The sequence below is a fragment of the Ambystoma mexicanum genome, chromosome 3p (genome assembly GCF_040938575.1).
Source record: "Ambystoma mexicanum isolate Mex_15411 chromosome 3p, UKY_AmexF1_1, whole genome shotgun sequence".
NCBI classification, from domain to species: domain Eukaryota; kingdom Metazoa; phylum Chordata; class Amphibia; order Caudata; family Ambystomatidae; genus Ambystoma; species Ambystoma mexicanum.
The window spans coordinates 112,370,153-112,387,254 of record NC_090925.1 but is presented as its reverse complement, the minus strand read 5'-3'; the positions used below and the strand labels follow the sequence as shown (position 1 = coordinate 112,387,254).

At 46.1% G+C, this 17,102-nt stretch overlaps 1 protein-coding gene across 1 annotated transcript in view; it reads left to right on the top strand.

Annotated features, from left to right (window-relative positions):
- LOC138579494 (brain acid soluble protein 1-like) overlaps positions 1-10,684 on the top strand; it is a 56,756-nt gene extending 46,072 nt beyond the window's left edge. The window contains exons 4-5 of the mRNA XM_069649816.1: positions 5,275-5,370; positions 9,855-10,684. Coding sequence (XP_069505917.1) covers positions 5,275-5,370; positions 9,855-10,354 — 596 coding nt within the window. The 3' untranslated portion in view covers positions 10,355-10,684. The remainder of the gene's footprint in view (positions 1-5,274; positions 5,371-9,854) is intronic.
- Positions 10,685-17,102: the final 6,418 nt, after the last annotated feature.

Below are 17,102 nucleotides of genomic sequence, written 5' to 3'. Positions count from 1 at the left end.
AAAAAGGGTGTGGGGATCAAGAAAAGGGGTGAAAAGTACTCTGGGTGTTCTGGAGGCTGAGGGAAGCGATGAAAAAGGGTACTGGGGGCCAGGAAAGGAGATAAAAACGGCTCTGGGGGCCGAGGGAAGGGATGAAAAGGGTACTGTAGGCCGAGGGAAGGGCTGTGGGATCTGAGGGGAGGGCTCTGAGGGCCATAGAAAATGGGTGAAAAGGGGCTCTGGGGCAGAGGAAATGGCTCTGGTGGAAGGGGAAGAGCTCTGGCAGCCGAGGAAAGGGCTGAAAAGGGCACTGGGGGCAGGAAAGTAGTTACAATGGGCTCTGGGGGCCGAGAGAAGGGCTCTGGTGCAAAAGGCAATGGCTTTGTGGGCCGAGGAAAGGGAATGTTGAATTACATGGAAGCTTTCACGTCCAGCATCCCGCAGACACACGAGTTGTGTCCCCTCCCTGACAGGCTTTGCACAACCATTTGCAACAGCATTTTTTTTATTGAAAAGTTTACCCAGGGATCAGGTGGGCGTGGAGGTCTCTCATTGTGTAACACATGAGTGAGTCCATCCATAGACGGCAGTAACATTCACACGTAGCCCTCTGCCCAGTAGGATTAAGATGCCCCCTACGTAGACATATAGATTAGGGATGATAGACTTTTAGATTAAGACATGGTGAACATATGGATCAAGGATTGTAGACATATGGATTAAGACATGGAAGGCATATGGATTAAGACATGGAAGGCATATGGATTAAGACATGGAAGGCATATGGATTAAGAAGTGGAAGGTGTATGGATTAGGACATGGTGGACCTATGGATAAAGACATGGTAGACATATGGGTTAAGACATGGAAGGCATATGGATACAGACATGGAAGGCATATGGATTAAGAAATGGAAGGTTTATGGGTTAGGACATGGTGAACCTATGGATGAAGTCATGGTGAACATATGGATTAAGACATGGAAGGCATATGGGTTAGGACATGGAAGTCATATGGATTAAGACATGGAAAGCGTATGGGTTAGGACATGGTGGGCTATTGGATAAAGACAAGGAAGGCATATGGATTAAGACGTGGAAGGTGTATGGGTAAGGACATGGTAGACCTATGGATAAAGACGTGGTAGACATATGTGTTAAGACATGGAAGGTATGTGGTTAAAGACATGGAAGGCACATGGATTAAGACATGGAAGGCTTATGGGTTAGGACATGGTGAACCTATGGATGAAGTCATGGTGAACATATGGATTAAGACATGGAAGGCATGTGGGTTAGGACATGGAAGTCATATGGATTAAGACATGGAAGGTGTATGGGTTAGGACATGGTGGGCCATTGGATAAAGACATGGAAGGCATATGGATTAAGACATGGAAGGCATATGGATTAAGACATGGAAGGCATATGGATTAAGACATGGAAGGCGTATGGTTTAGGACATGGTAGACCTATGGATAAAGACATGATAGACATATGGGTTAAGACATGGAAGGCATATGGATAAAGACATGGAAGGCATATGGATTAAGACATGGCAGGTTTATGGGTTAGGACATGGTGGGCCATTGGATTAAGACATGGAAGGCATATGGATTAAGACATGGAAGGCATATGGATTAAGACTTGGAAGGCGTATGTGTTAGGACATGGAAGGCATATGGATAAAGACATGGTAGACATATGGGTTAAAACATGGAAGGCATATGGATAAAGACATGGTAGACATATGGGTTAAAACATGGAAGGCATATGGATAAAGACATGGTAGACATATGGGTTAAGGATGGTAGCATCTGGATTAAGGGGCCCCTGCCACTGAAGATGGTTTGCCAAACGCTGGGCCCGCCCTGACAGTCAGTCTGCTGCTTCTTCCATTTACCAAGGTGGCAGGCATGACTGACATCAGCTATTTTAGCCTTTCATGAATTTCAAAAAAATGTGTGACAGAAAAGACTCTTGGGGTGTTCAAACAATAACCTTCTTTATTGGAGATGGAGCCGTATCCTCTAATGTCTTCTGAGCTGTAAGTGAGTGAAGCAGTTTCTCCAATTGTTCTGCAACCAAATCCATTCTTTAGGAGATCAGAGCAGAATTGTGGAACCACAGAAACTGAAGCCTTCGAAGATGTCCAGTAAACGCAAGGTGGCCGGAAACCCCAGAACCGTGCAAGGAAAGATCCCTTATGCTGTCCAGTGGACCCATCTCAAACCCATGGATAGGTCCATCCGGAAGATACTGGGCCATAACCTTCCATAGGTGCATAATGTTGACCTCTAGCCAGCCAGGCCTTCCAGTATTTTAGCTTGAAAAAGGGCGGGTGAAAAGGGGTCATTAGACACAGAGCCAGGATTTAAACCAGCTAGGTGTCATCATGGGCTGAGGACTGCTGGCATAGGAGCTACTCATGCCTCACAAGCATCAAGTGAAGCATTGAAGAGGATAGGAGTTACTCATGCCTCACAAGCATCAAGTGAAGCATTGAAGAGGATAGGAGTTACTCATGCCTCACAAGCATCAAGTGAAGCATTGAAGAGGATAGGAGTTACTCATGCCTCACAAGCATCAAGGGAAGCATTGAAGAGGATAGGAGTTACTCATGCCTCACACACATCAAGTGAAGCATTGAAGAGGATAGGAGCTACTCATGCCTCACAAGCATCAAGTGAAGCATTGAAGAGGATAGGAGTTACTCATGCCTCACAAGCATCAAGTGAAGCATTGAAGAGGATAAGAGTTACTCATGCCTCACAAGCATCAAGTGAAGCATTGAAGAGGATAGGAGTTACTCATGCCTCACACACATCAAGTGAAGCATTGAAGAGGATAGGAGCTACTCATGCCTCACAAGCATCAAGTGAAGCGTTGAAGAGGATAGGAGTTACTCATGCCTCACACGCATCAAGTGAAGCATTGAAGAGGATAGGAGTTACTCATGCCTCACAAGCATCAAGTGAAGCATTGAAGAGGTTAGGAGTTACTCATGCCTCACAAGCATCAAGTGAAGCATTGAAGAGGATAAGAGTTACTCATGCCTCACAAGCATCAAGGGAAGCATTGAAGAGGATAGGAGTTACTCATGCCTCACAAGCATCAAGTGAAGCATTTAAAAGTATAGGAGTTACTCATGCCTCACAAGCATCAAGGGAAGCATTGAAGAGGATAGGAGTTATTCATGCCTCACAAGCATCAAGTGAAGCATTGAAGAGGATATGAGTTACTCATGCCTCACAAGCATCAAGTGAAGCATTGAAGAGGATATGAGTTACTCATGCCTCACAAGCATCATGTGCAGCATTGAAGAGGATATTTGTATTTGTATTTATTTATTTATATTGCGCAGCCTGCCCAGGGGAATCAGGGCGCATGTTTGTGAAGATTACAGAAGGCACTTACAATTTGCATAATAAATAAGCATACAAGAACGGTACATCTATACAAAGAAAGAAAAACAGGATTTTACAGGTTGTCACAGTATATACAAAGGGGATCGAGGTCGCAGATCATACGATGTATGTTTACCAGGGGGTGGCCAAATCTTCATCTTGCTCATAAAGCCATTGTTTAGTTCTCTGTTTGAAGGAATGGAGGGAGGGGACATTCCTGAGACCATTAGGTAGAGAGTTCCAGAGCTTTGCTGCCAGGACCGGGAAGCTCGCGCCTCTGGTCGTCTGAAGCTTGAAGCTAGGAATAATGAGCGTGTGTGCATGTGCAGATCTTAGAGGTCTGTGGGCTGTGTGTTGTGTAAAGCGCTCTGACAGGTAGGCTGGTGCTGCATTGTTCTGTGCTTTGTAGCTTAAAATAAGGCTCTTGGCGGCAATACGCTGTGGGATAGAGAGCCATCGTAAGTTACGTCTAGTGGATGAGATGTGGGCGCGCCTAGGTATGTTAAGAGCAGCCCTAATGGCGTTATTCTGGGTAACTTGAAGTTTGTCAATGTTTCTTTGACTCATGCCTCACAAGCACCAAGTGAAGCACTGAAGAGGATAGGAGTTACTCATGCCTCACAAGCATCAAGTGAAGCATTGAAGAGGATAGGAGTTACTCATGCCTCACAAGCATCAAGTGAAGCATTGAAGAGGATAGGAGTTACTCATGCCTCACAAGCATCAAGGGAAGCATTGAAGAGGATAGGAGTTACTCATGCCTCACAAGCATCAAGTGAAGCATTGAAGAGGATAGGAGTTACTCATGCCTCACAAGCATCAAGTGAAGCATTGAAGAGGATAGGAGTTACTCATGCCTCACAAGCATCAAGTGAAGCATTGAAGAGGATAGGAGTTACTCATGCCTCACAAGCATCAAGTGAAGCATTGAAGAGGATATGAGTTACTCATGCCTCACAAGCATCAAGTGAAGCACTGAAGAGGATAGGAGTTACTCATGCCTCAAAAGCATCAAGTGAAGCATTGAAGAGGATAGGAGCTACTCATGCCTCACAAGCATCAAGTGAAGCATTGAAGAGGATATGAGTTACTCATGCCTCACAAGCATCATGTGAAGCATTGAAGAGGATAGGAGCTACTCATGCCTCACAAGCATCAAGTGAAGCATTGAAGAGGATAGGAGTTACTCATGCCTCACAAGCATCAAGGGAAGCATTGAAGAGGATAGGAGTTACTCATGCCTCAAAAGCATCAAGTGAAGCATTGAAGAGGATAGGAGCTACTCATGCCTCACAAGCATCAAGTGAAGCATTGAAGAGGATATGAGTTACTCATGCCTCACAAGCATCATGTGAAGCATTGAAGAGGATAGGAGCTACTCATGCCTCACAAGCATCAAGTGAAGCGTTGAAGAGGATAGGAGTTACTCATGCCTCACACGCATCAAGTGAAGCATTGAAGAGGATAGGAGTTACTCATGCCTCACAAGCATCAAGTGAAGCATTGAAGAGGTTAGGAGTTACTCATGCCTCACAAGCATCAATTGAAGCATTGAAGAGGATAGGAGTTACTCATGCCTCACAGCAAGTGAAGCATTAAAGAGGATAGGAGTTACTCATGCCTCACAAGCATCAAGTGAAGCATTGAAGAGGATAGGAGTTACTCATCCCTCACACACATCAAGTGAAGCATTGAAGAGGATAGGAGTTACTCATGCCTCATAAGCATCAAGTGAAGCATTGAAGAGGATATTAGTTACTCATGCCTCAGAAGCATCAAGTGAAGGATTGAAGAGGATAGGAGTTACTCATGCCTCACAAGCATCAAGTGAAGCAGTGAAGAGGGCTTAGCGCCTACATCACACCTTAATGAACCCTCTTTTTCATTAGACTCACAGAACAAGGTTCCGGAGAAGATGAATCCGGGAAAATGGAAGTGGCCCTCAGGTGGAAAGTATGGCATGACCGCTACGAGCCCTCCTATTGGTGAGTGATCGATTGTTCAGAAGCCATTTCTGAGGGGGACATGAGGACAGCACTGGTATGAAGTCAGAAACAGTGCTCTTCTTCATCCCACTTCTCCCATGAAGATTCCTATTATCCCTTCTCTATTGTCCCCTGTACTTTCCTGTATTCCCATCTCTCTTCTGCCATGAAGATTCCTATCCCCCATTCCCTATTGACCCCTGTAGTTTCCTGTTTTCCCATTTCTCTTCTCCCATGACGATTCCTACACTCCATCTCTATTGAACCCTGTAGTTTCCTGTTTCCCATATCTCTTCTCCCATGAAGATTCCTATTCTCCCTTCCCTATTGACCCCTGTAGTTTCCTGTATTCCCATCTCTCTTCTCCCATGAAGATTCCTATTCTCCCTTCCCTATTGACCCCTGTAGTTTCCTGTATTCCCATCTCTCTTCTCCCATGAAGATTCCTATCCTCCCTTCCCTATTGACCCCTGTAGTTTCCTGTATTCCAATCTTGTTTCTCTCATGATGATTCCTATTCTGCCTTCCCTATTGACCCCCGTAGTTTCCTGTATTCCCATCGCTCTTCTCCCAAGGAGATTCCTACTCTCTCATCCCTATTGACCCCTGTAGTTTCCTGTGCTCCCATCTCTAGTCTCCCATGCAGATTCCTACTCTCCCTACCCTATTGACTCCTGTAGTTTCCTGGGCTCCCATCTCTATTTTCCCATGCAGATTCCTATACTCCCTACCCTATTGACCCCTGTAGTTTCCTGTGCTCCCATCTCTAGTCTCCCATGCAGATTCCTACTCTCCCTACCCTATTGACTCCTGTAGTTTCCTGGGCTCCCATCTCTATTTTCCCATGCAGATTCCTATACTCCCTACCCTACTGACCCCTGTAGTTTCCTGGGCTCCCATCTCTACTCTCCCATGCAGATTCTTATTCTCTCTACCCTATTGACCCCTGTAGTTTCCTGGGCTCCCATCTCTACTCTCCCATGCAGATTCCTACTCTCCCTACCCTATTGACTCCTGTATTTTTCTGGGCCCCATCTCTATTCTCCCATGCAGATTCCTTTTCTCCCATCTCTGCTGTCCCCTGTAGTGTCCTCTGCTCTTATTCCCATTCTTTCATGCAGGTTCCTTTTCTCCCTACTCTATTGCCCTGTGCCGTTTCTGTGCTCTCACCCATATTATTCTGTGTGGTTTCTTGTGTGCCCATCCTTCTTCCCCACAGAAGTTTCCTTTCACCCCTTCCTTATTTTCCAGGGTACATTTCTTAGTCCCAATATATTTTATCCAATGTAGTTTCATTTGTTCCCACCCCTATGTATCCCCCATAGTTTCCTGTTCTCCCATCCCTATTTTCCCCTATAGTTCTGATCCATATTCTTGCTCACAGTGTGTACCAGCCCCATTACATATTTTTCCCTTGTACTTTCACCTTTTGCTCCCACCCACCCTCCAGGACACTGTTATAGCTCCTCAGCTGCAAAACTCAGTGCAGGCGCTGAGATCCTGGCAAGGTATAGTCTGACCTCCAGCTTGGGCTGCAATTCAAAGATCCTGGAAACCTTTGTTACGCCTTAAACGTTGTCCATCTGCAAATGAATCCCCACTTGGTTGACTTCCAATCTGGATTCCTTCCCTGCAATGCAAGGGAATCCACCCTGCGGGGCTCTTTGCCATGTGTTCATTGACTTTCCTCAACCAGTCATTTGCTTTTGGAGGAATAGACTACATCTCCAGATACCTTTTCATCCCTTCATGTGGCCTTTCCCTGATTATTCATTCCTGTATAACTGCTTGGGATGCTTTCGTTCCTCGCTTGGCATAACAAACATATAATCATGTACCCAGGAAACCAGCACCGGAAATCAGCATGTCCAAAATATGGCGCACGCGCAAACACACACACTTGCGCGTGCCCATAACCACACACACAAGCCGGCAACAATGCACCCTACCCCAAACTCACTGTTTAGTCTGGGCTATTAGGTGGCGCTTGCAACACCTATAAGCCAAAACTATTGCATTGGAGTACAAGTAGGGAGGAATGGCATATGAGGAGGGGCACAAATTCTGTTGGTGTTGTTCGGTTATGTGCCCACCCATTGACTGTCCATGGCCATGCTGATTCCTATGGCCATTCCCACCATTCCTGTCTCTGCCCGCCTAAAACACCTCCTCATGTGAACTCTTTGAGCTCGCTTTAATCAAGCCTTGCCATCAGGCTTTGTATTCAAAGTGCCTGCCAGTGATTGTTCAAAGCAGTCTTCTGAGAGTTAATGACTTAATTAAAGCTGCAAACCCGCTACTGGTGTAATAGACACGCCTCACCAGGCCTTCAGCCGCTCGATTTATAAGCACTCTGCGTGTCCTTCACTGAAGTCCAGTTAAAAACAAGCATTGTTAAGGCCAACATTTTTCGTTTGTGCCTAAGTTTTAAGCTTTTGCCAGGCACTGCTATTAGATGCCCAGATATTTACACCAGTTTGCACTTGCTACCAACAATGGGTAGTTGATACCACTACATCTGTGCCTGGCAAGTGCTTTTCCCATGCCTACACTGAAGCCCAAACTGTTGGCATTGCCAATGCTTGTTTTAGATTCGAAGTCTGCTCCTGAGGGGCTCTTTATGGAAAGTGAGCCATGTCTCATTCTATCAAAAAAAAGGGGCTTTCCATAAATAGAGTTTCCTTTTTCGTGTTTCTTATTTTATCATTTATTTTTGTTTTACATGCAGCTCTAGTACGCTGCCTTATATTTACTTTCGAGTGCTTCGTGACAATGCAGCATTGCACGGCCTAAGGGACGAAAATAAATAAGTTAATAAAACTGCATCAGACACAACAGGCGCCAGTGCACCACAGTGACCATGCCCAGGCCCTGAGAGGGACCCTGAGAAAGAGTGATGCCCTTAAATACTCTGCATTTGCCAGTCACTTGATGGGCCCTCTGGATCCTTGCAATCTATACATAAACATGCACAGTGTATTGCATGTGGTGGATGTTATAGTGTGTGTATAGGGGATTCATTGTACTTTGGCCCAATCCCCTCCTCAGAGACATGTATCCTCACACCCCTCACCAGGCGGCTGCCGGAAACTCCATTCAAGGGAACAGCAAGGAGGCATGCGGTGGTGTGCTTGCTTTCCAGATAATAGTCCCCAGAATGTAGGCCCTGCCTTTCTTTCTGTGCAACAGTAAAATAGTTAGAAATGATAACCTGGAAAGCTTGTCCTTTGTGGAGGTGCAGCTTGTAGGGGAGGACAGCATCTCATGGCAGAGTTGGAAGGTTGCGCCGGGCAACCCTACACATAAATGGTGCATTAGCCACGTGCACTCTCTTGTACTAGGCAAATACTCCCAAGAAATAAAAATAGGGAGTGGGAATCCTCCCACCAAAAGATAGGAGACATACACATAAGGTGCCTGGCCCCCTGATTTCACCCTCACAGTGTAGATGTGTTTGGCCAGTAGTACACATAGTGCCACAGGAAGGAACCACTATTATTGCAGATCTAAAGAGGTAAAACTGTATCTTTTAATGCGCATGAATGACTAGGTACAACAAAATGTTTATTGCAAAGACATTTGTTTTATGGGTAAAACATTTTCAGTTGCTTATAAAATGCTTGCTTTAAAATGGGACATACGTTTTTACTGCCTAAAAAATCATTTTACTCCCAACTTTAAAAGATAGGGAGTAAAATACTCCCACTTCAAAATCTTATCTGGAGCACTGGTGCCAGGGCAGAGAGAATTTACAGGACATTGGCAATAGAGGGCCAGAGAATAGCTGGTAAATTATGCTCCTATCAGCTAGCATTGTGTCCCCGCTGGTTCAATGACAGACTGAGTGAGGAGTCTCTCTCTCTTGCTTCCCGTTGTTCTCCCTCTGTGGCTCTCTTGTTGTCCCGCTATCATCTTTGAGTCTCCAATGTAACCCAATTTCTGCCTCCTTCTCAATATTTCTGTCTTGTCTCTAAGTCTCTAACACTCTACTTCTGTCTGTCTTTTTCTCTCTGATTCTGGGGTTTGTTTTCCGTCTTGGTTGTTTCTACTTCTGGCATGGCAAGATACAGCCTCAAAGTGCTGTCTGGCATTATGGTGCCCACCCTCACTCCTGAAATCAGGAAGCCCTTCCTCAAGGCTACAGCACCTTTTCTACTTTGCCAGGACCTGATGCATGTCCTATCATGGTTGATTTTAAGTCTGAAACGTATTGAATCCCTCCTACCCTAGGCTTGCTAGGCATGTTACTGATGTCTGTAATGTTTTCAAAGCAATCGCCCTTGCAGCAGGCTACAGTGAACAGCAAGAGGAGCAGAGCATCCTCAAACCTCTTTATTTAGTACAGATGAAGGCTGCAGTACAAGGGGGTTCACATGCCTGGCCGGCCTTACACTGTTGCACCCCCAGGGCTATCTCAGTCCTTGCATGTCATCTACAGCTATTTCTTAACATTAATTCACGTCTCTTATTATTTTTCTTATTAGATAACCAGCTGCCAGCACCAGAGGACAAAAAGCCTGATGAGTCTGATAAGAAACCTGAAGAGGGAGACAAGAAACAGGATTCAGCATCCGATGAGTCTGATAAGAAACCCGAAGAGGGAGACGACAAACCGGATCCAGTACCCAATGAGTCTGGTGATATACCCAAAGAGGGAGAAAACAAACCGGATCCAGTACCCAATGAGTCTGGTGATATACCCAAAGAGGGAGAAAACAAACCGGATCCATTACCCAATGAGTCTGGTGATGTACCCAAAGAGGGAGAAAACAAACCTGATCCAGTACCCAATGAGTCTGGTGATATACCCAAAGATGGAGAAAACAAACCGGATCCAGAACCCAATGAGTCTGTTACTGAAACTGAAGACGGAGACAACAAACCGGACCAGAAACCCGTGGAAGAAGATACAAAGCCAGCATCCACCCCAGCACCCAAGGGATCAGAAGAACCTCTGCCAGTAGCCAATAATGACGTAGACTAGGGACAGAGGCGTAGGCGGGAATCAAGGAGAGTGCCTACAGGGCAAGGGAATGGCAATGAAAGGGGGAAATGGAAAGAAAAAGGAAAGGGGGATGAAACATGAGGAAGGCCAGGATGAGCACAACATGACAAGAAAGGCGAGGGAGGTGGTGACGTACAAGGGGAGAGTAAAGGAGAAGGAGAGGAGGGAGGAGGGATGTGATGAGGGAAGTGTAAGAGCATTTCTATAACACGTTCATGTTGTTGTTCTCCTTATTTGATCGGTTTTGAGAGGAAAGCACATTGTCTTCACTGTCCAAGTTAGAAATAGAATAAAAACTGCATTTATGAACTATTTGTGTCCCTGTTGATTTTACTACAGAGCCTCCTCGGCAATACCGACCCTTCTGGTGCTAGATTGCCTGGCGTTTGCACCATGTAGTATTAGCAGTCTGGTTGATTTAAGTGTATAGTGCCTTTCATGAATGCCATTCCTCTGACCTTCCTGGCTGATCCCAGCCCTAAAATGCTGTAACCTTGGTCTTCAATGTGGAACAAGAGGAACCTACAATCCTATCTTTCCAAATAAGAACATTATCCCCTTTAGGCTCAATGGCAAAATGGAGTAGTATTGCACATATGTACAATGCGAATGTAAAGGTTAAACTGATCCTTCCAGCAAATAACAGGTCAGGTGAAGTACTTCTCAGCAAACGGCAGAATCTAAGTCTCTGTGGATGAATATGTCAGTCTAACAGCGGTCACACAATTAAGGAACCTTCACCTTCAGTTTATTGAGCTTCTAGGCACTGCTATTCACTGGACCCCAAAGAAATTACAGTTTCGTTCCTGAACCATCGCTACCATGAAGCCAGTAGAATCAGACGCCAACACCTTTGCAGGGTTTAGGTTTCGCATCACCGCCCTAGCATCATGGATCATGAAACCCTTGGATTCAACCTGTTTGTATTGCTTTAAGGCACTCCAACCATAAAGTATAACCCACATGTAACTAAACCCTGTCCAAACCTCCCCTTGGGATGCAACGAGAGATAATAGACATGTGTGCCTTACTGCCAATGCAAAAGACATATTGGAAAGTCATCAATTATCCTATGGTTCAGAGACATTTAAATCTAGATTCTCTGCTATCACACTCACACACACACACACACAAACACACGCACACACATACAGGCACACACACGAGCGCACACACACCCACACACACACACACACACACACACACACGCGCACACGCACGCACACACACACACACACACATCACACACACGCACACACACGAGCGCACACACACACCCACACACACACACACACCCACACACGCAAACGCACGCACACCCACACCCACACACACACACACACCCACACATCACACATACACATCACACACACACGCACACACACGCGCACACGCACGCACACCCACACACCCACACACACCCACACACGCACACACACACACGCACACGCACGCACACCCACACACACACATCACACACACACACACAAACACACACACACACACAGGCACACACACACAAGCGCACACACACACACGCACACGCACGCACACCCACACACACACGCACGCACACACACGCGCACACACAAACACTCACAGACATGAGCGCACACACACCCACACGCACGCACGCACACCCACACACACACAACACACACATACAGTACCAGGGTATAGGTGCTTCCCACCTCGGGGTGAGATGTCCACTCAGCTGTGTAATTCCACCTCTGCAGGAGTTCTCACTAACTGGTGAGTCACAGGGCAGACACAGCTGCACTTGGACCCTGGTTGGATGTTACAGACTGACTTCAAAGAAAGTAGTCAGAACACTGCCACATCTGGTCGTCTGTGGGAGAGCTAGCGCAAAGAAGCCTGAAGAGATACACATGATGTGTTAAAGCAATGCACAGGGAGTCACAATAAACCGTTCGTTCATGGGTTCCTTTTATGACTGCAACCAGAGCCCCCAGCGACTTCCAACACAATTCCGTACTTCAGTAATTCCCAGTGGAGAGTTGTAGCCTCATGGGGATTTTTACAATCTTTTTCTACATAGGCCAAGAAAGGTTTGGACTACAGGTGTCAACCTTTCCTAACTTGGTACCTTTCCTAGCCCCCACTGTCCCGGTAGATGTAGGGCAGGCAATGCCCTCTAAGTTCCTACAAGGGTAGGCGACTATTAATACCTTCCTTTCTTGTTAATCCGTGGTACTATCTTCAGTCCTGTCAGTCCTACCACTTGTCACGTGTGCTTGTTTCCTTTTCTTTTCAGATCAATCCATCATTCCTTACTTTTTGGCTCCTCAGTAAATCTTAAGCCTTTGCCCATTGAGAGTCCTTCCTATTGGTGCAAGGGCCCGTTGAGAGTCCTTCCTATTGGTGCAAGGGTCCGTTGAGAGTCCTTCCTATTGGTGCAAGGGCCTGTTGAGAGTCCTTCCTATTGGTGCAAGGGCCCGTTGATAGGTCCTCCTATTGGTGCAAGGGCCCGTTGAGAGTCCTTCCTATTGGTGTGAGGGTCCGTTGAGAGTCCTTCCTATTGGTGCAAGGGCCTGTTGAGAGTCCTTCCTATTGGTGCAAGGGCCCGTTGATAGTTCTACCTATTGGAGCAAGGGCCCATTGAGAGTCCTTCCTATTGGTGCAAGGGTCCGTTGAGAGTTCTTTCTATTGGTGCCAGGGCCCGTTGAGAGTCCTTCTTATTGGTGCAAGGGCCCGTTGAGAGTCCTTCCTATTGGTGTAAGGGCCCATTGAGAGTCCTTCCTATTGCTGCAAGGGCCCTTGGTGCAAGGGCCTGGTGCAAGGGCCCGTTGAGAGTTCTTCCTATTGGTGCAAGGGTTCGTTGATAGTTCTTTCTATTTGTGCAAGGGCCCGTTGAGAGTCCTTCCTATTGGTGCAAGGGCCTGTTGAGAGTCCTTCCTATTGGTGCAAGGGCCTGTTGAGAGTCCTTCCTATTGGTGCAAGGGTGTGTTGCCTGGGAGTAGAATTCAAACTTTTTTTTCCATTGTTATCATTAAACACAGTCCTTCATCTGAACAGTTATCAAACATACTTGAAATCCACCCTTAAGCCATAAAGTGTAGGTAAAGTGATCTTTCAAATAAAATACCTTAATAACTTCTACAATATTTCCTTTCTCCTATCCTATCCTATCCCTTAACTAACAGACGGCTTCTTGGCCAGACAATTACCCGTGCATCCAAAATGTTGTACTGTTTACTGAAAGGCATAGACCTAAGGCTAAAAATAAGCAAAACTAAAATAAACAAATAAATGCCTTAACGAAACATGTCCTGTGCTGGTTGGTCCACATCACCTCAGCGGCTGCACTGTTTGAAGGTCAGAACCCCGCCACTGTGGAATAACAGCTGTACGAGCCGCGGTACCAGATAGGATGTGGTTTAAAGGACAATTGTCTGTGTGTGAAATCCTAGGTATAATGTCCACTTGCAAGTGGTCTTCATGATTCAAACAATGACCCTCTGGTTTATGAACGCGTGGCCCACTGCTCCAAGAGGCAAGTGTCTCATTTACACCGCGTCCTAACGCTGGATCAGTACGCGGTGGATCCCAGTGTCTCTTCACTAAGTGGACGCACACTTTGCCCTGCAGTCAAACATCAAGGAGCAGTAGCGAGACCCCACATAGCCGCGCATCTGTTGAGGGACAATCATTTCTGCATGCCTGAGATGCAGCTGGTGTAGGACATTCGGTGGGCAGGTCCTAACACCATAGCCCACCCTTCACTGCCAAATCCTCTTTGGTGACATGTTTCCACCTGGGTCTGCAGACCATCAGAATGTCCAGCCCATGGACAGACCCCGGTCGCTGGTCCCAGTCCTGTGACCATGCCTGGGAAGGCCATGCCCAGTACTGAAGGGGTCCATGGGAGTTGGGTTGGGGGATGAATCGAGACACATTCGTTCTTCACATTGCATCATGTTGCTCCCCTTCCAGGGAACATCTGTAGAGAAGTCCAACTTGTTGAAATCAGATGGGCATTCGCCAGGGAAAGGTTCAGTGCTGTGGGCTCGCCAGCGTCCAGAGCTAGAGTCTCCTGCATGGCGGTCAATGTGGCTGGTTAGTCTATCACAGAAAGTAACTTGGCTGCATTTCTGGCAGCCCCAACAAACTGCCCTGAGAGCTCAAGAGAAAGAGAGCTCTCTCCATCTTCCTTCTCTAAGTACAAACTCTGAGTTAGGGGCTGCGTCACTAGGCAGACTGCAATCCCCCACCAGCATCTGCATCTGCAGGGTATCCACTACCATGCCCCCTTACTCTACTGTTCAAAAAGAAGCGTGCATGCCCGCAGTCCCAGGGTGCATTTCCTTGTCTGTGAACTACACAGAGGCATAGCACATCGAGTGAGTTTTCCCTGAGCTCCATCTGTTCTGCTCTGGTACTGTGGGGAGAGGATAGCTCTGCATGAGCAGCCATATCTGATGCGTCAGTGTCCAGGATGTCAGTCTTGATATCAGTGTTTTCAGCCTTTGACTGGTGATCACTCTTCTTGAGAAAAGATTGGGATCCTTGATGGAACCAGCCAGATACTCATCATCTCAGAAGCATCTGCATGAGGTGGAAACAGCATCCGGATGCAATGCAAAGGTTTTGCATCCCGGACAGTTGGGAAAGATGTTCCCTCTGATCAAGGTGTTAATCCGACCCAACCTTGTATAACCTATTGATCTATGGCAATGATCAGAAAAGGCACCAATGCTCAGCCTCATCAGCCAGTGCCAATACATTGTAACTTCTTTCCAATGATCTTGTGAAAAAAACCTAAGAGGAATCCATTAACATAGATCACCAAGGACCACGGTTTAGAAAAAGTGTTTGCTAAAAAGTACATTTCCCTTTAAGTGAGCGGCCCAGTTCTGGTTTTAGCAGACACTCTACTCAGCAATCAGAGATTGTGTGGTTTTGATACAACAAGAGCAACCTCTGCACTTACTATCAGTCTTGGGCCTCATATTCACTCACACGAGTGATGATGGGTGCTGCCCTAGATGAGCACACACCCATGGGCGGTTCCCAGAGGTGTGGTTAGAGTACTCCTTCCTGTCTAATCTCACCCAGGGTAACGGCATCGACCAAGGAGGGTGAAGGTGTTTGCAAAGTAGAGGCGCTTGGTGTGCCTGCTCAATGGCTCGACAAATTAGGGCATCTCACATGGAATTATGGTGGAGGGGCTAGGATCTCCCCCCTTAATTGCACATGTCGTCAATGCCAGCTAAATGAGTCATACTCTCTAACAATACACCAGGTCTCCCTCATATTTGGTCTGGCCACTAAAAGATGGCACAGTCACTTAAAGCCATTGGATATCATCTCCTACGGCCTACCAAGTGTTAAAAGACATTTTCTCTGCAAATAGTATTTGATATTTCCAATGTAAGAAATACGCTCAGTTACAGCCTCTGAATAGAATTGCCTGCTGCCTACCAACAAATATAAGACTTTTTCTTTGCAACTGGTATTGGGATTTGCATTTAAAGACAACTCCTCTGTTACTGATGCTGAATGTAATCTGTTCATGACTGCAAAGGATTACACTTTGTGTCTTCAACTGATATGGGGTATGGCCTCTGGAAGACAACATACTCCATCACGACATTGAATATATTCTCCTACCTACCTACACAAAATTCCTTCCCTGCAACTATTAACTATTATTTGGCATGCAAATAAATAAATTAACAAATTTAGAGTCACTTACTCCCCCTGAATATAATTTAAATCAGCCTTTTAAAATATCAATCCTTTATCTGCAACTAGTGTTTGCTATGTCTGCTAAAAGACAACACATTCTGTGACAGACACTAAATAGAATCTCCCCCCTCATGCGTGCCAAGAAATATCAGGCTTTTTTGCAACCAGTGTTTGGTATGATCAATAAAAGAGGACACACTCAGTTACAGACACTGAATACACTCTGTGTGCTCACAATAATTGTGAAAGGGGCCTTTCAAAGGTTGTCTTCCCTACCAAGAATTCTAAGACTTTTTCTCTGCAACTACTAATTCGTATTTGGTCTAAAAGATGGTGCGGTCCTGTCACTTTTTCTCTGCAGCTAGTACACACTTTCGATAATGAGGCGTATCTCAGAAATCTGCCACTTTAGAAAAGGAGCACAAAATATGCGAAAAAGTCGAAAGCATGAAAGTACACTAAATTAAGCATGCAAAGGGGGAGTGAACACAGAAAGGGCCTTATCATGAGTTGGGCCTTAGCCCTTAAATGTGGCAGTAACGCTATTACCACCTCAATTAAGGGTTTACATTTAAGGGTTGGCCCAATCATAAGTCGGATGGTCAGCGGGAGTTTTACCTCCAGCTTTTTGCTGGAGGTAAAAATGTCCCATTACCGGCCGTTTTTGGTGCTATTTCCACCGGCGCAATTAACTCTGGTGGAAATAGCACCCCCCCAACTCCATTTGGTCCAATGGACCCAATCAGGAATGGGAAGTGATCCGACGCTAATAGCGCTGAATCGAGTAGCAGTAACGCTATTTGCGCTGGTGTTATTATCACCGGGATACCGCCAGACTCCTAATGCACCAAAATCCTGATTGACAAAACCTGACCTGGATTTGCTCAAAAAAATGCCCTTCCGCATGTGCTCCTTTCTCAATGTGGAGCAAGTGGCATTGAAAACAGTGCAACTGATTTGTCCAACCAAAGAAGCACTCAGTGCAGCCCAATCACAACCAACAATAGAGACAAGCCCA